Source organism: Antechinus flavipes, chromosome 1, assembly GCF_016432865.1.
Source record: "Antechinus flavipes isolate AdamAnt ecotype Samford, QLD, Australia chromosome 1, AdamAnt_v2, whole genome shotgun sequence".
Taxonomy (NCBI): domain Eukaryota; kingdom Metazoa; phylum Chordata; class Mammalia; order Dasyuromorphia; family Dasyuridae; genus Antechinus; species Antechinus flavipes.
This window is the reverse complement of record NC_067398.1, coordinates 75,202,982-75,223,203: the sequence shown is the minus strand read 5'-3', so window position 1 is coordinate 75,223,203 and position 20,222 is coordinate 75,202,982. Positions and strand designations below refer to the sequence as shown.

The window sequence follows — 20,222 nt, the reverse complement described above, 5'->3', positions numbered from 1 at the left end:
ATGGAGCAACTAAGGCTCATAGAATTTAACTACACATCCAAATCCACATAAATACTAAATAGCAAAAGTGGAATTGGAATGTCTTCTGACTTGAAATATAGTTACACTACATGACTGAGCAGGTTAGTGGAAAATACAAAATACAAATATATAAAATGATGGCATTTAGAACATAAACACTTCTAGAAATTGCTAATGAAAAAAATCCAATAGTACATTTGAATCTAATTATTAATCAGAATAGCAACCAACTGAAATTCAATGGCAATGAACTTTCAATTATAACAACTATAAAGGAAAATTCACTGACACAGAGTCAGGACTACAAACTCATCTAACAGGTTCCATTTCATTTTATTCAGTCACTAAAGTTTAATGAGTACAACAGATGGCATGTGATGTAGCAAAATGGACTGCATTATATACCTGTTAATAGGTCAATTAAGAGATTGGTCTGATCGTGAGAAATGAATGAAAAGAAAATATTCATACCCATAAGACTGGATTTTTATATGAAAATAACAAAAGATAGGGTTAGAATTGAGAATATCAACCTTCCTCTTTTAAATGACAGATTTTAACATAGTACATTATATTCTATCACAAAAGCAAAAGAATAAAAAATTATTTTCCACTAAGAAACCTCATTGGCATTTTATTTTTGTATTGCCTATATTCCCATTCCTAGAAAATCTTAAAAGTATGAAAACAAATTTGAATTCCTAATCACTATTATATGTATGAATTTCTTACAGCAGAATGTTGCATACAATGGCCATATATGCTTCTCACAATGATCCTGTTAAGTAGATCCTATTATTATATTACCCATTTTAGAGAGGAGGGAACTAAAAATTGCCCAAAGTTTTGGTTATTCTATCAGTTGTTTTTGCTTAACTATTTGGGGCAAAATCTATTTCAATTTGTTAAAAAGGAGAGCTCAATGTCTCCATTCTACTCACCCTTACCTTCACTCCACAGGTATAATCAGTTACATCAAAAATTGACTTTGCTATAAGACAAATGACAGTATTGAAAAAAGTTCTCACAAGCATGTTTTCATAGTATTTACCAAAGGAAACAGTGCTGACTCTTACCAGGTAGTTATCTCCATGTTTGGATTTTAGCATTCGGGTTACATCTTGCAAGTTATGTAGATAAGTTTCCTCAGAACAACTAGCTGGGAAGGAGACAGCAATGATCCTCTCAGTGATGTAGGTGAGATCGAGTTCATAGCCCTCCTCCATGATATGACCCAATATGGCACTCCTATGAAAGGTTGGAAGGTTCAAAAGTAGGCACAGAAAAAGGGAATCAAACAAAAGTATGAAGGGGGGGTTAGAAGGGGAAGGAGGAGGGGGAAGAGAAAAATGAATGATAACTATTTTCAGCAAAATTCATACATATTCTTAGGTATTGACATACATATTCTTAAGTATTTAGTATTTATTTTGATTGACAAAATCAAATAATAATTTTTAAACTTAACTATCAGCTGATCAGCATTTTTTCAATGAAAGTACTATATCAATTATGAAAGATTGAATTTCAAGGATAAAACTTGTATTTAGCTTTAACCTGTGACTTTCTTTCATTTACCAATTCCTTCTCTCTCCATTCTGACTACTCCCATACTAATCTAGTCACTCAGAGCCTAACGTACCCATGTGAACAGTCTCACAGTAAAGATGAAAACCCTGACATCCAAAGCCATTAGGTGATTTGCTCTAGACAGAACCAGTAAAGAAGAGTTGGCATTTTAACCTTATTTTCATTCTCCAAGTTCTTTGTTTCTCTAACTATATAAAACTATCTCCAAAAATTTAATCCAGGTGTTCTAGTTTTGTTATTTTTTTTTCCTGAAGTCATATTATATTTAGTCAAACTGTATTCTCTTGCCAAGGTATTCTGGATTTTTGTGATCTGGGCTTCTTAAAGATAAGACCTTTAAGGTGTAATAATTAGATCTGGAAAAAGTAAATAAAATTATGCCATATACAGAGAGATAAGATGATCACTTTCCTGGAGACAATATTGGCTGGAGGCATAGACACACAAAATAATTGTTGAAAGGAACACTTACTGAGAAAATTTATCACAGCAGAATGAAGAACTTTTCGAAAAACTGTCAGATGCCTGAGGGGAAGAAAACAAATTGTTAATCATTTTAAATTTTCTTTGGGGTAATAAACCACACACATCAATATATATCACAGAAAGCTAAATAAAGCAAAACCAACATTTTGTAAAATATGTTGTGTCAAAATTTAGACCAATGGGCTTTTATCAATTTGAAATACATTCACAGCATCCCTTTATGCCTGTGCTTTAGAAATATGTTTGGAAGCTTTTTGATGGAGGAAACATAATAGACTTATGCTGGTTTTAATATAAGATAGATAAGAATGTGAATGAAAAGTAACTAAATATATTTCAGAAGCTTCTAGCCATTCACCAGGGCAACAGAGTTTGTTCAAGTATGGTGATCTTGCCATCTACCCTGCTGCTACTGTTTTCCTTCTTCTTGACAAGAACAGTGATTTTCTACATCATTTTTTCAACCATTCCATCTTATCCTATTCCAGATCTTGGAATAATAATCACAGCTACTGTCCTATGGCTACACATGTAATCTCTGATTATTTGTGGAGACAATAGCACTTGTTTCTTGATGTTAGAGACTGAAACACAATGCTTGGTACATCTCAGATACATAACAAATGACTACTGACAGATGGTTTCCATTCTAACCATGAATACCTCTTAATGAGCAGGTAGGTCAACCACTAAATTATGAATATTTTGGTCAAAGAGTCCTTGAAACTGATTTTTTTAATATTTAAAAAAAATTTTAATTAAATTTTTAAAATGTATAGTAAGTAGTCATGAATAGTAGGGAAGCAGATTTTAGAAAAAGAAATCCTCAGTTAATGGAAATCACAATAACCATGAAAATCCTTTGTTAATTTAAAATTTTTAAATGAAAATAAGGAGGTACTAATCAATTCTTGGTTTTATATATGGCTGCTACTTCTCTTTTTCTTCAGCTGAGGAAATACCACCAAAGGTATTTTATGTACACAAACTACTCATAATCTATTTACAACTCTTTCATTGCTCCCATCAAGTCTTTAGAGCTTTTTCTTCTTATCTTCTTCAATAGTATTCAATTTTTCCTATTACATCTATAGTTTTCAACATTCATTTTTTGTAAAATTTTGAGTTCAATACTTTTTCTCCCTCCCTTCCTTGTTTCCCTCTTCTCTAAGACAGCAAACAATCTGAAATAGGTTATATGTGTACAATCATTTTCGACATATTTCCATATTATTCGTGCTATGAAAGAAAAATCAGAACAAAAGGGGAAATTCACAAGAAAGAAAAGGAAAAAAAAAAGTGAAAATAGTATGCTTCAATCCACATTCAGTCTCCATACTTCTTTCACCGAATGGGGATGACATTGTCCATTCCAAGTTGAGAATTTTTCTGAGAGGCCTGCTGCTTCCTAGATCATCTACAGCAAAATAATCAATTATGACTTCAGGGTCTCTTCTTGATACTTCCCCCTATCCTTCATCAATTTGGTGAACCATTTTCTCACTTGTCAAGTGCCCAATGTTCACTTCCTTATCAAAGCATTCTAGTTATTTATACTTACATTTCTATGCTACTAGGCCTGTAATTGTGCTGAGTACATTACCCCTACACCCAGAAGTCATTAGATCAGTAAGTGTTCCTTTTGTTTTATTATGCTCAAAAAAACTACCTAGTGGCAAATGTCCATTATGAGACTTACCACTTAGCTTCACTGGAAAGCTGATACCTGCCTCTAACTAAAACTTTTGAAGGAACTACCAAATCTTGTCATGTTTTCACAAAGCCTTCAAGAATTCTAAGTTATTTTCATTGCCTCCAACTACTTCTGGAGATAATTATGTAGCTTAATATAAATGTTATGAGTTGCCTCTCCAAGAGGAACTTGTATTAGTCTAAGCTGTATCTTTAATTTTCAATTAAAAAAAATTTAAAAGTGTCATAGTCAAATAATAATGATTTGAAGGATCATAGAGTTGAAAAGAATCTCTTTTCTGAATCTCAGAAATCAAGCTACTACCATCTCCTATGTTACACTCTAATAAGCCCAAAGTATCTACAGCCAAAATATTTTTCTGGAAAAATATAAGTTCTCAGAGCTAATGCATCATTTCATCTATCCCTTGCTAGTAATCATATTTGCTCCTCTCAAAAGGGTGGAAAATATAATGAATAAATAACACAAAGCTTATTTTCATAAATGTCAATAGAACATATAAAGATATATAAGGATGTCATATAAAAAGGAATTTAAACTTTATTCCTCCCAGGTGTTGAGCTGAATAAGATTAATTTAGATATAAATCACGAGGTACTATAAAAGCAGTGATAAATGACCTAATTACACATTTATTCATTATACATAAAGGTTGATAAGGAAAAACATCTCCATTAAAAAATAGCTCCCATATTTTTTAAGGATTATGAAAAGATTCTGAACAACTAGATGGCATAATAAATAGAATGCTGGCTCTAGAATCAGGAAGATCTGAATTCAAATTCAGCCTCAGACACTTAACTAGCTAGATGACCCTGATTATTATCACTTAATCCTGTTTCCCTCAGTTTTCTTCAACTATAAAATAAGCTGGAGACAGAAATGGCAAACCATTTCAATGTCTTTGCCAAGAAAACTTCAAATAGAGTCACAAAGGGTCTGATATGACTAAAAAACATCTAAACACTAAAATATGCACATTAGCCATTTTAATTTTCATATTGCTCTTAATAAAAGTTGACCTATTTCTTCTATCACTGAGAATCACCAAAAAAGAAAAAAGAAAAGAAAAATACTACCAAGTAACTTAACTTTTGGAGGAATAGGGAAAAGAAAACATAAAATGGTTCATTCATCAGATTTTTACATTAAAAGAAGAGAACTTAATATTCAAGATAGTCTTCATTTATGTATCAAGGCTATTTCAGAGATGAACTGGAAGTGGAAGAAAAAGACAGATTTTTTTTAAAGAATCAAGAAATGTAAGGGAAAAAAGCTGAAAGAAGAAAATATTCATATAAACAGAAGGCAATGGTGTAAACCCTAGAAATATTTTTAATTTCTTCTTAACCCTGACATTTTTAAAGTTCTTGAAAACTATCTTTAGTTAAGGAATCTAGGTGAAAAAGTAGATAAAAAGACTTACTGAGTTAGTAAGATCTGAATTCACATTTTGTCTCAGACATGTACTACTTATGTAACCATAGGCAGATCACTTTAGCTCTCTGTGTCTCAATTTCCTCATCTGAAAAATGGGGGTAATAAAGTACCTACCTCACAGAGTTATTGGTAAGAATCAAATGGATTAATACAGTAAAACATGCAAACCTTATATACATATATATATAAATGCTATATATAAATATATATGCTAGCTGTATGTTATATAAACACTAGCAGGTATGTTAATAACTTTGGTGATAATACTAATCATATACTTATATTCCTTAATATTGATTGCTAAATTATTGTACATCAAGAATATACATAAAAATTCTGAATTTTTTACAAGTTCCTTTTTGCCCTAAAATAAATATCATTATCTCTCCCTCCTTAGAATGAATTTTCCTTCATTCTAGAGTCACCTTCTAAATGAAGTCCTTCTTTCCAGATCCTTCCATCTAATGGAGTATTCCTCCTCTAAAAGTACCTCAAACTTCTTTTGTATCTTCTCATATGTACACAATTCTCTCTTCCCATAAAAGGTAAGCTCTTTGAGAACAAAAGTTTTCATTTTATCTTCATCTCAATGTTTAGCACAAAACCTGGGACACACAGTAAGTACTTAATAAATGTTTGTGGCTTGAAATCCTTGTTGATTAATTCATTTTATTCAACTTTTTAAAAAATTTCAAACAGTGACTCTCTAAAGAGGGAAGAGATTGCAATATAGTGGTAAATAAAAGAAAGGATATTCTTAAAGAGAGAAAGTATCCTTAAAATCAAAGTTGCTTAACAATGGAAGAAATTTTCACACAAAGTAGTGATCTTAAAAAAGAAGCCATTCATTAATTAGATGGAAGGATTATTCTAAAGTACTTTCAAGTCTTTGTTATACAACAAAGAACTTTGAGATCTCAAACAATTACTAGCATTTTACCAGATTTCATGCCAATTTTTATTCTTAAACCCTACGTGCAAGAAGTATGAAACAAACAATAGTTGATGATGGTTCATTATCACAATGACAAAGATAAATTGAGTCATAAATACATGAGTAGCACATTTAGTTATATGACTGGTATGGTAAATGAAGTGTCTCTGCTAAATTTAGGCTTCTAACATCTGGTCTTACTTAGTTATGTAAATTACCAATGCCATTTCTAAAATGAATCCCAAGCCTAAGATTTTAGTATGGTTCCAATTTTTTGTACTTGGATCAGTATTTTGAAGGAAGGGAAATAAATTGGTCCCCCCTCCCGACCCCCGCTTTGTTCCTTAACTTTAAATTAGGCGTCTCCTGATCGTGTCACATGTGAAAAAGAACCTGCCACTGAAGAACAATTTGGTAACTAGAGAACATATACCAGATACCTGTATATCTCAAGTATACTTGAAAAGGAAATTAAAGCTCCATATGCATGTCTTCCATCACCTTATGAACAGTATCAGCTCATTTCTCTCCTTCAAACTTAACAGAATTTCTACTAACTTTTGTCAGTGGTAAACACATTCTGGAAGAAATCAGGAAACAAGACTTCCTATACCATGAAGATAACTGCAAGGTAGAGGAAAGAGAACTTCTTCCAAGCAGTAAAATACACTCCCATTATACAATTAGATCAGCTGAGTTAATTTCCTCAATGTTAGGGGCCAGAAAGCATAAATATGCAACGGTTATCAGAGGAGTTGAGAAAGTAGAGTATTTTTCTTTCCTCCAGTCTCTCGATAGAAAAAATTAGTGTTAGGAATGCTCAAATCATTTGTGAACTGATTCTGACCAACTGTCTCAGCAATGCTTTTAAGCAGAAATTCTGTGTTTTTACAGGCACAAATTATACTATGTGATTTGGGGAAATGACATTTATAGTGTTTTAGGGTACTTTTCCAATCTGACATTGTATGCAGGTCTTTAAAGTCTTAGAATACTTTCTTTTCTAAGGAGCATAAGAAAAAGGGTCTCATCTCTAGAGATCAAAAAAAGTGAGAGTCTCAAAAGAGGAATTCTACCAGCTTCTGTCTTCTGAGGGGTAATAGAAAGAAAAGAGGGAAATGGCCGGGGTGGACTCTTCTTGATAGGATTGGCAACGGACAGAATGAACTTGACCAAGAAAATTGTTTTGTTCCATATCAGAACTAGTACCAAACTGGATGTATTAAGTTCCTTTCTTGGAATGTGGCTGACAGGTGCTGCATCTCCTTTTAAAGAATAATAACTCAGAAAGAGGAAATATCTTCACAAATTCCATCACTAAATAGAGAACGACTCAATTTATCTGTGTCATTGTGATAATGAGCTATCATCACTAAATTTAGAATCATATTGGAATTCCTTGTTTTTTCCTGGCTACCTATTTGGAAAGAATACCAAGGCACTTGGAATAGCCTGTAGAATGCAAGGGAAGAAATCTATAATTTATAATTATTTTTTTTCTTCTCCCACAGACATATTATCCACTGTATGATATGCAGTGTATATCTGTAGACACTGTATCAATTCCTAAGAGCTGGATCATCATCACCCAGGTTTTATTTTAAGATTAGCTGTACATAGCACACTGGCATACAGAAAAGTGACAAAAGATAAACTATGGATGTGAGAGAGGAGGATATACTCTGGAGAGCAAACCTCATTCTGAATTCAGGTATGAAATGATGCAGCTAAAGTCAACTGTTTGACTCCTCTCAAAGCTCAGCAATACACACATACTCTTTCTAGAGGGTTTAGTTATTTTGCATTCTTTATAACATGGTATTGCCTTGAATTTAATTTTCATTGGCAAAGGAGAAAATGATCATTTAACCATTAGAGAGAAGGTTGTCTAGGAGACCAACATCATGAGTTTTAATGTTTATTCATAAATAGTTAATCATCACAGAAAAGCTTTTAGCTGACCAACCCAGAGAATTCAGTGGCAAAAGTATCATTAAATTTCAATTCTAATTATGAACTGTGCACACAGTCTGTGATATTGTGGATTTGGGGGAAGATTTGCTAATCTTTTAATTAAGGAATTTAAAAAGAACTATGTTTTAGCTCTCTCATTAACAAAACAAAGAAAATGAAGGCCACAGAAGTAAATCAACTTTCCCAAATTACAGACGGAAAATAATTAGGATTTGAACTCATCCTCCCAACTAAGATCCCACATTCTTTCCATTGCATTATTTTGTTCATTATGATACTTCCCATGGCATTCTCCAAAACAAAAAAGATAGAAGGGAAAAACAAAAGTTCTCTGACATAATCAGTCTAATTACTAAAGCTAAAAATGCACTAAATGCTAAGAAGGCTAAGGATAACACAAAGATTTGTCATGTGTTTGTGTATATATTGATGACAAAAAGGAAGATTAGCACAGGGACAGAATCAGTACTTGTGGAGGATAGTATAATAATGCAAGACAGAAGAGAGAAGATAGAATTACTCTGATCTTATTTTTCTTATGCTTTCTCTGCAAAGGAGAATTTTTTTGGTCTATAAAAGGCAATATATTTAGTTACAAGAAAAGTGAAACATGTATGTATGTATAACATAAGGGAATAAAGAGAGTACCTAACTGTCCTTCATGAATTAAAGTTACCAGGCCCAGATAAGTGACATCTTAAGTGAACCACTGTCATTGGTCTTTGACAACCCAAAGAAGAGATATCCAGCAGATTGAAGAAAAGTCTAAATAAAGACTAATATGCTATTCGTTGACCAAGACTGAAAGATTTTCTTTGATCTCAGTAGAAAACTTGCCACATCAATTCTATGAAAAGAAATTGATCTTAATTTCAGTAATTGTAGTCTTTCCTGAATTCTTTCCTCATACAAAATTCCAAATAGTTGACAATTTTTATAAGCAAATATATAACATAAGGTCAGTAAAAGTGATGTGTGTGTGAACATGTCCTACTTAGTAATTGAATACCAACTCCTTCAATTAATCTATATAGGATAGATGTAAGCTCTAAATAGAATGATTGCACAGCAGAACATAAACTTTTTATTTGCAAGCACAGTACAGTCCTTTGAGCAAAGATATCATTATAATAATTCCATTGAACATTTTAATCATAAAATCTGACATCTTATTTGGTGAAAAAAAACATTTCTAATAATAATCTGTAAAAATTACACAATTAGTTGAACCTTAAAGCAAGTCTTAATAAACCCTTTTAAAGATAATTAGTAATTACATAATGTTAGCAGTCAATTTAATGCTGTCCATTCACACAGAAAAAACAAGATAAAAGAGTACATTCCATCATTACCTGAAGAGAGGCTTTCCCCAAACCTTTCAGTTTGTGTCCCTACTGTTAAATGTCTTATTATTAGCAGCAAAAAGTCATTAACTTTAAGTCAATAATTCGTTTCATAGGAATATGCTACTATATTTATTTGGAGGGAAAAAGGTGAATTTTAAAAAGTCAACAAGGACATTACTGTAATATTTATGACAAATACTACGAAGGATAAGGTGAATTATTTTTAAAATCAACATTTTAATTTATTTGGGATTTTAAAAATCCAACATATCACATTTTTTATTGTTCAGTAGTTTGCTTTTCTATTAAAAAAATGTTTTACATTACCATGTCATGGTCTAAAATTCAAAAAAGTAAGTAGGAGACTGAAACTGAAAGGATGATATAGTTTTGATGATAAAATTTAAAACTGCAAAGAAATTTAAAGATTATTTCAATTCATTTAAATGATGAGAACCCACAGGCTCTCCAGGGAGGCTAAGTAACTTTTTAAAGGTTATACAAGTAATAAGCAGCAAGCCCAGATTCAAGTCTAGTCCCCCTAGGGCGAGCTCATCACTTACTAGAAAGAGAGCTGGGTTTACATTCAGAGGATTGGATTTTGAGTGTAAATTGAGCTAATCACTACTAGAATAACTTAAGACTTGAGAAAGTCACTTACCCATATGATCTTCAAAATGAGGTAATAATGGATAACATCCAAGGCAGTTTCTAGTCCTAAATTTATGATACCTTGACTCTAAGGTGTGTCATTTGTTTCTCTGATTTGCTAGTCTGGGAATCATTTCAACTTTGGGTGAAAACTAAAGTTGTCAACAGAGATGTCTATATTTTCTCAGATCAATTCCTTTTACCTCTACTTTGCTGTATACTACTGTTTCTCTCATTGTTCTTCTCTCTCTGAAAGGATAAAGAGTAAAAAGTAGCGAGAGAAAGGAAGACTCTTAGTAAAGGGAGATTTATTTCCCTTCCTATTTAGTAACAGTTCCTTATTGCTGAGGGCTAGCAACTTAGTTAAGGTGAGAAGTTCCTTATCACTACACCCACAGGCATAGTAGGGGTTTTCAAGGGTTAAATATTGCAAACAGAACTAAGCAATAGATCTAATGGGCTGAAGATAGAAAGCTTCCAGGGAAACTTATCTCAAGGACACTTTGGGGAGGAATTGAACTTGGTCAGGTGCCAAGTAGAATGAAAGAGACAAGATAAAGAAGGGAAGAGTCAATGTGCAAGTGTAGTAAAGTGTGATTGAAACTGAAAAATCTAATATGGAAGACCAGCATTCTCAAAAGAAATAACAATTAAATATACAAAGAAGAAAAGACAGGAGGAAAAGAAGAAGTATACTTATAAGCAGGTAAAAATAAACAAATAAAATAAAATATGTACGGAATCCTGATATCCTAAAATAATCAAGTTACTCTATTATTTTGGGGGAGCTATCCTGGCTTGGAAAGGAGACCAAACCATAGACTCCAAGCAAAGGCATTTGAATTTGTTGTAGTCTACGAAGTAGGCTTTTCAATAATGCCTTCAGTTTATGCTTAATAAAAGTCTGTTGAATTATACTGAATTTTTACTGACTCAGAGGAGAATTTGGGAGGGGAAAAGAATATGTTAAGCTCCTGTTTTGAATGAGAATTTGCTTTTCTCTGATGGAGAAATTTCATAACGGAATAGTTCTACGCCAGATCAGAAAAGAAAAAGAAGCATTGTTGAAATATGCCTTGGAAACATTTGTTGGTGGGTAAAGAAAATGAATAATTTAAAACTCCTTCAGAGGAAAGAAGAGAAACCATTCTAGATTTCCTTCAAGAAAAATAAATATTTTTAATTTTTTCCCTAGATTTTCAGAGATTTCTTAAAAGTTCCAGTTTCTATTTGTGAAGGAGATTTCTTAAAAATGTCTCTTGCTCTTTATTCTTCTATGTTAAGTGAAATAAATTTATCCCCAAAAAGTCAGTGATGCTTGAGAGGCACATGGTCTTTGAAATTTCTCTTAGCATAGGTAGGAAACCATAATGAACTTGAGCAGCAGAGGGCAGTCTTGCCTTTGGAAGTGGGGTCCTTGACAAATACCTTGGCAAAGACTTTTCATTCATCTCCTGGCCTGAGTGAAAGCTAGTATTTGCAGTAATATAGAATTTTTGTATTAAAATCTGGGCAACAATATAACTTGCTCCTTATTTCTCTTTGTATTTCACTATCAACTTGCCCAGTATATACTTTAATATCCTTCCAGCCCCTCAAGCCTATTCATTGTTCCTGGATTTTGCCATTAATAGTCTATCAGATATTTATTAACCTCTCTAGGAGTAAACTTCTGCCTCCTTCTTTCTGTTTATGGTCGTCTTCTTTATTTGTAGCAGAAAAAAAAAATGTCCACTCTTTCCCATTCTCTACCCTGCTTCTCACTGACTCATTTTTTTTTCTTTTCTTCCCATTAGCCTAACATTTGATTCCTAAAGTTTTTACAAAGAATTTATCCATTTGTCTTGCATTATAAATGATGTCATTTTTACTTTTTTTTTTCTTTGTCCATTTTTCTATCCCCAGGATCTACTTCTTACATGAACTGTGAATGAATCAAAGTAAAAAGGGGAGAGGTGAGGAGTTGAGAAGAGGATCAATCAGGTTTATTTGAGGAGTTGGATGAGCTGGACGTCAAAATCTCTTCCCAGTTTTAACCACCTAAATTTATCAGTCTGTCTGTCTGTCTCTCCCTCTTTCTCCCTAACCTCCATTTATACCTCTTTGCCTACTGAATAGCACCAAATATGTATGAGTATGGTGAATAATTCAATCATCATATCAACAAATACTTCCTGACTGTAAGATACTGTCCCAGACGCTGTGGACATTATAATTTATTGGTATTTGTTCAGGGTTCCCCATTTCTATCAATGATTACCACTATTTAACTGGAGTCTTCTTTGAAAAGCACTATGTGATGCAAAAACAAGAAATAAAAATCACCAAGTTTATGGAGAAAATGAGGTTAGAGGAATAATGCTCAAAAATTTTGTCAGTTACATTAAAAAAAAAGAAAAGATAAGAGAGCAATAAAAATGGTAGCAGTTTTATACCTGTTAAATGGTTAATACATAAACAATATAATAAATAGTTGCAAAACTCCTGGCTTCTAGCTACTCATAGTGCTGCTACTTGGGTCTGTGTCTCATGGAAAAGTCATAAGCAAGAAAGTTTTATACCTGTTAAATGGTTAACATATAAACAATATAATAAATAGTGGCAAAACTCCTGCTCACAGCTATTCACAGTGCTACTATTCAAGTCTGTGTCTTAGGAATGGTAAAGTCTTAAGGACAGGTCTAAATGTGAGACCATGGTAAGAAGTTGCCCAGGGGTACTTGGACTTTGTAGGGACAGACAAGTCCTCCTTAGTCCACATCAAAAGATAATATGATAAGTTATATTGACAAAGACATGAAGTTCAATTGTGGAAATGGGTACAGAGAGGGCACTGGAATAAAGACTTTTTTATATGTATTATGTCATCTTATTCTGCAATATGGGTACTATTATTAGTCCCATTTTATACTTGAGGAAAGTGAAGAAAATGGAGATTAAATGTCTTGCCCAAGGTTATAATATTATTATTAAAGGTTGGATTTGAATTCAGATCTTCCTGACTCCAAACCCAACACCATATGTGGTTTGCTATCAGCTAATTGTAAAATAGTGGAGTTTTCTGAATTCTTACTATTTCTTCCCTTTTGAAATCACACACACACACACACACACACACACACACACAAAAGCCAACTAGAAATTTATACTATGCTAAAATATTCCTTAATATATTAGTTGTATTAAAATGAATCCTCCTTTTTTCACAAGTGTTATAGTAGAAATGACTATGCATGAAATCACTTAATTAATCTCATTGGATGCTGAAGGCCCAGCCTGATTACTCCACTATTGAGTCCATAACCTAACCACACAATTTTATCACTCCCTACTCAGCAACCCAGAACTCTCTCCTATCTATCTCATCAATTTCAAATAAGTTAATATAGAATTCAAAACCTTTGTTAAATTGGCCCCATTTCACCAATCCAAAATTATTTTCTATACTACTATCATTGTCAATTGAGCTTTCTCCTAAATATCTGTTTGTTCCTCTTCTCCACGTCTCTGATTGTACCGTTCCCTATGGATTCCACCTTTATTCTTTTTTACCCAAAACTTTCCCTTGGGGCTCAGCAAAAAACCTAGCTCCTCTCTTCATAGCCTAACTTGGAATTAGTTCTCCCTTTTTCTGATTGTCTGTAATGCATATTATACATATCACATATTTTAGTTCTTAATCATATTGTTTTATTTCATTTACTTATTGGGTATTTTGTCGTATGTCCCCTGTGACCTTGTAAATTGACTTTTTTATTCCTACTTCATGCTAGGGAAATAGTAGATGATCATTCATTCATTAAACAAACATTTACTATGTCTGTTACATACATCTCATGGTACTATGGACTAAGAAATTACCTGGGTAGTCTAAAATGATTAATCTAAAGCTTGCTCACTTTTACTTCTTCCTTAATTTACATATCTTAAAAGGTTAGGTTTAAAATCTAAGCCTAGAAAATAAGTATTTAAAAAAAAAAGTTAACAATTAAAATTCAAGCATTAATAATCTGCCTAAAGCAGCCACAGTTTTTACATATAGAATTGTCTAGCTTTTTTCATCTGTAGTCTATCTGTCACACATTCAGTCAAGAACTAATTATATGGCTTGGGTGTCAGTCTCTGGATCAAATAACCTGAAAGGGGAGTTTGTCAAGAACAAACTGTTTATGTAAGAATATTAACCACCCAAAGACTAACAAAAAAGATGCCACTCTGAATCCTTTTGGGATACTTAACACCAATTAAATATTAAGGAGAGTGAAACTAAGAATATGTTTCATGTAATACATGTAAAGAAGGTAGATGTATATTATCTCAAAAGGTTGTGGTGAAATTCAAATGTAATAATAAATGTAAAAATCCAATTTGCAAACTTTAAATTACAACTAGCAAGTATTGTTGTTATAATACTAATTATTATCATTAGAAAGGTAGGAGAAAAAAAGGTTAAGTTATACTCTGTGATACAATGGAAAGAATAACTACTGTTGACTCTAAAAGCAAAAGAGCCAGATTTAAATATAGGCTCTTACAATGCTGCCTATGTGACTTTGGAAAAATCTCTTTACCTTTGTATCTTAATTTCATCATCTATAAAATTAAAGCTGACATCTAAGGTTTTTTCCAACTAAAAACCTAGGATACCATCAGCTGGACATATATAGTGATTTGAAGGCTTCTAAAACATGTGTATATATGTAAACACATATACACAGACATAAACATACATGCATTCAAAGATAAAGAGAGATAAAATATCATTTGAGCTTTAAGTCAAGCTTGTGAGCACAATATCCTCTAAACAGTAAGTACTTACTGATTTCTTTTTGATTAAATGAATGGATCTCACTCTATCAGGTTCCAGTACATGTTTAAATGATAATAATATCATGTCTCTCAGTGAGTATCCAAGAATCATAGAATTTTTTTTTTTTTTACATATTCTAGTGCTCTCATACAAAGTTTTGATAGGAAGAGGGGAAAAGTCATCTACAAAATTTATCTTTAGTCCCAATAGCATCCTTTTAGGCAATATTTAAGAAAATCACAAACAGAATAAAGAGAAGGCTAAACTTAAGAGACAGGCCAAAGAAAAGATGAAAACTTATTTCCCTCACTATTAATTTCATTACTATTGACCCAGATGGAAGAAGATTATGGTATTTGCATGTAAAACATTAGAATATTAGCAAATAGCATTAAATTAGGTCCAGTACCTACATTTCAATTTCTATTTTATAATTTTGTTTGATGTTTATTCATTTCTAAAAATCACTCTGAATAAAGAATCAATTGTAAGGCAGAAAAGTTAATTATTCAAGTTTACTTCTATATCTTCTAGGCAAAACCCTATCTATTTTTAAGACTTGGCTTTAAAAAAAAAACCCCAACAACACACAACTGTTAATATGTAAAAGAAAAAAATTAAAAAGACAAAAAAATTATCAATTACAATAAATTCTGTCACAACAACAACAACAAAAAACCACTTAACAAATTAAGTTCAGTTTTTAAACAAAGAACTATTGCGTTCAAAGAGCAGATAGGATTTTTCAATCCTTGCCCTCCACCCCCCAAAAAAAATCTAGAATATTTGGGCAGCTCCTTGGATTTGACCTAAAGTAGTACTAAACAGATCTTACAAAAATGTGATGTTGTAATCAGATGAACATATTACTGATTCCATAATTCACACTAGCATAACAGATTTGAAACAGAATCAAAATATTTTGCAATGTAATTTTGCAACAAATTCCATCCTCCTCCTTTACCCCCTTTTTTAGTCCTTTAAAATACACAACAAATACCTTTATGGATATTACAGTTTTCAGCCAGGCTGAGTTTAAAAAGGAATATTGAAATAAAACACTAACAAATAAGGCACATCGAATAGTAATATATTGGTGATAATATATATAATAGTGATAATTCTTAAAATGCTAAACACACAAACATATGGCTATAGTGAAAAGATAGTCTATTATATTCAAAATATGAATAATTCCTTCAGTTATATTAGATAAACTAAGTAGAGCCATGTGTCTTCATGTGTGCTCACCTAACTCAACTTGTAAGTAATTTTGGGCAAGTCACGTAATTTGTTGGAAGAAGTTGGATTTCACTATGTCTGAGTGCTGCCCATATCACTAAAATATATTTTTTCTATTTAATTCATTTCAATAAGTATATATTAATTGACTACCATCTTATTCTATGCTAAGTACTGACTATATGTACAAAATTGAAATATTTCTAGTTTGTTATTATTCAGCTTTACTTCATCAGGGGGTTTCAAATTTTTCCTCAGGAAAATATGCACTAGGTTATCCAAAGAATTAACGTGAAAAATACTATTTACATGGAGGGGATGGTAGAGATGTTCAACATATAAAAATTGAGAGAGCAACAAAAGAAGGCAGGTTCAGTAAAATTGACAACAGTTGTTTGAAAAGTTGTGGAGGGTGGGGTTGGAGGTAAAGGAGCAGAGAAACTTTTAGCTAAATATTGCACTTGAACAACAAGATTTATATAGTAATCAATGTAATAGGTGCTGGAAATACAAAGAAAAAATGAAACTCAATCCTCAAGGAGCTAAATTTCTAAAATTCCATACAAAATTCAAATTACATTATAAAGTATTAAGAACAAACTAGATCAGAAGGACCTGGAGAGCTCAGGACTTTGACACAATGCAGTTCACAGAGTAAATTATAAATAACTGTCCAGTGAATGAATGAGTGAAATATATCAATAAGTATCTAATTTACTAATAATAGTTATATAGTTTAGCCAAGGAATGCTATGGTGAAATAAAGATAGAGTAAAACTTTATTATTTGTTTATGGAATCCAATAGAAATCTGAGGTAATCAATAGTTCAGCAACAAAAATAAAAGTGATGAAATATAGGACAGTAACATTTATTACTTTTTAGCTACTTGTATTAAAACTAGACTATATGTGAATAGATACTATATATATTTGCATGTAAAAGCTTGAAAAAAATGATTCCTCCAAAAACAAAGAATTCACTTGAGTATTCTGCTACTACTTAGTATAAATTTTTACACTAAATGTTTTAGGAAACAACACATCTAATAACAGAATAGAAAGAGCCAAAGTCCATATTTAAACAAGAGTTGAATCACTAGAAATTATGTATTTTATCAAGATTTTATATATATCAACATACTTTTCTAAACTATTTAATACTTTTGGTTTCAGAGTTCTAATTAAAATTCAAAGCTGTATGTGTGTGTGTGTGTATATATGTGTGTGTGTGTGTGTATATATATACATATATATATGGAAATATATAGACATATACTTGTATATCTATTATAATATATATATATAATATATACATACATATATAGTTATATAATGTTTGGATGTATAAAGCCAATTATCCACTTAGTGGTTCCTTTATCTTAATATCCCATAATGCTTTTATTAAATTTAATCCCAAAAAATGGACACAAAAGTTAATTTGATATTTGCAGTAAAGAAAATAAGATTTAAAGAATGTTCTTGACTCATAATATTTTCTGTAGTTTTTAAAAATTCAATTAAATATAAATGTATTTACCTTGAGATGTGTTATTTATTTTTAAATAGATTAAGAGAAAGTTGAGAAAACATGCATGAATTGATGTAAAGTGAGTCTCTTCCTAGAGTCATTAGTTTCAATAAACCATGCATTATTGTTATGACTTTTCAAGTTTTCTGTGAGAAAATTAATGGCTAAAAACAACTAACTTTCAAGAGATAAAAATTTAAGGACTTTATTTCATTTTTAACAACTTTACCTGTACATTTCAACCAAAATTTTCCAGAATTACCCTGACTCTGTCTAGTTCATCAGTATGATCACTTATATATTCATGTATTTTCCTTACAAATTCTCCTGCACTTTATTATTGTCATCTTTTCCTTATGGCATCTGATGAATCTACACATATGATAATGAAGAAGAGAGAGAAAGTAGGAGAACAAAAGACAAGATTCTGATGAAGGAGGGAGATGTGCTTCAAGAAAATGAAGATATTAGAACTGTTTCTTTTTTTTTTTTTTCTAAAACGCAAAGCTGTTCTGTTAAAATTACAGGAAAATGAAAAAGAATATTTCCTAAATCACTGATAAGATATTTTCTGTCTGGTAAGAAACCATAAAATGTTATCACTTGTGCAATAAAAATGTGCAGTTAAGAAATTATCTCCCCCTCAATTCAACCAAATAAAATGACTAATGACAGTGAAATATAATATACCTGCCTAATCTTGTACCTAGAGCAGAGATGAGTTCTTAACCTTTTTTGTGCATGTTTCATGTATACAGTGAAGCTTATAGACCCCTTCTCTCAATATTTTAAACATATAAAATTGAATATAAAAGATTAAATAAGAAATAAATAATAACGAAATACAATTATCAAAGTATTAAAAAAAAAACTTCACACTGCTGTTTAAGAAACAATCTAGATAATGAGATTTTTTGCAAGCTATCTGGATGAAATTAGTCTTTAACCTCTTCTAAGTGGTCCTCAGAAATCCTCTGACGTGAAAAAATGGAATATAATAATTTAAAAAAAAGAGAAAGCTAAGGATTCAAACCAAAACTTTCTCGTGTTATAAAATAGATATTGGAAACCTGAAGTTTTATGCTGATTCAATAGTTTTATCTTTTTCGTGAAATTGTAGTATAAATCAAGGCAGGGATCTTTCATTTTGTGCCTAAAGTAAGCAAATAAATAAATAATGAGTGCAGAAGTGGAGAGTTTATTATTTTAACGATAAACAGCAAAAATATGGTAAATGGCCACAAGATGGTGATGTTACTTTATGAGATCCTATTAGGTTATTTATTTAGTTGATCCAGAATTTAATATTTTTTGCCCAGATATTGATTCAGTGGTCTTCCAAAAGTCCTATCTCTGATGTTTCATTGTTATATAAAAGTTATTCGTAGGTTTTCAAGCCTTCATCACACAATTAAAGATCTGATAGGCCCTACCAAGCTGTAGTGTCTTTAAGTACGAAGGTCCCATGATAAACCGGTATTCGGTCATCCAAAATACATGCTTTGCTAAGTCAGGAGAAACTTAGGATGACAAAATTTAAGAGGGGGTGAGGACAGACAGCAATCTCTGAAAATCACCCTCTGTATTGTATGAAAGTTGAAAACTATATTGGTTAAAACAACTAGCCAAAGTGATGAAAAATTAAAGTATCTCAAAACCCAAAAACAAAATAGCCTGATCCACTTCTCCTTTTTCACAATAATGGAGAACAAATTTTAAAAAGATATGTTCCTATAAGAATACAGAAAAGAAGATAAAAGTCTTAAATGAGCTGAGGTTAACAAATAATTATAAGTAAGGACTTTTTAAAGATCACTATTATGGGCAAGAATTGAAAAATAAAGAGGAAATAAGTTCATTGTTTGGAGTAATGGGTAGATGGGCCTGGTCATCAGAAAAAAAGAATCTTTGCATTTTGCTTCTCTTCTTTAAAAAAAAAAAAAAGAGGATAATGATCTTCAAAAAGGGAAGAATAAGCAAAACATAAAGGGATTGAAATTCAAAAGAAGTGAGGAGATGGCAAAAGGACAAATAGGTTCCCTAAATGAAGTCATTTCTTCCAAATTATATCCCAGTATTCTGGAGAGGCTTTTAAGTATGACTTTTGAATTTAATTGAGAAAACACTTGATATAGATTATTACAAAGGAAAATTCTAAAACAGATCATTGAAGGGATAGTTTTTGAGCATTTAAAAAAACTAATAATGATTTTTTTTTTTTTAAATCCATATGGGTTCAAAAAGGAACAATGAATGAGCACATTAAAAAAAATAGTATGGCATGTTGGAAAAGTCTTTTGTAAGAGGTTTTGGGGCAAATCATTTTGACTTTGAGATCATAGTTTTCCCATGTGAAAAAGGAAAGAGATGTTAAGAGCTGACCTCTGACACTTTCCACTCTACCATGCTATCCAATGAGTAATCATGGCAGCAAATGAGTGAGATGGGACCAAGCCATGAAGTGAGAAGCATGGTTCTATCTAGA

General features: G+C 31.7%; 1 protein-coding gene across 2 annotated transcripts in view; it reads right to left on the bottom strand.

The window, feature by feature from the left end:
* Window positions 1-20,222, bottom strand: part of TNS3 (tensin 3) — a 377,368-nt gene that overhangs the window by 180,474 nt on the left and 176,672 nt on the right. For both annotated transcript variants that reach the window (XM_051984497.1, XM_051984488.1), the window contains exons 6-7: window positions 2,084-2,136; window positions 1,098-1,269 (exon numbers count right to left, since the gene is read on the bottom strand). In XM_051984497.1, the coding sequence (XP_051840457.1) occupies window positions 1,098-1,247 (150 nt within the window). In that variant the 5' untranslated portion in view covers window positions 1,248-1,269; window positions 2,084-2,136. The remainder of the gene's footprint in view (window positions 1-1,097; window positions 1,270-2,083; window positions 2,137-20,222) is intronic.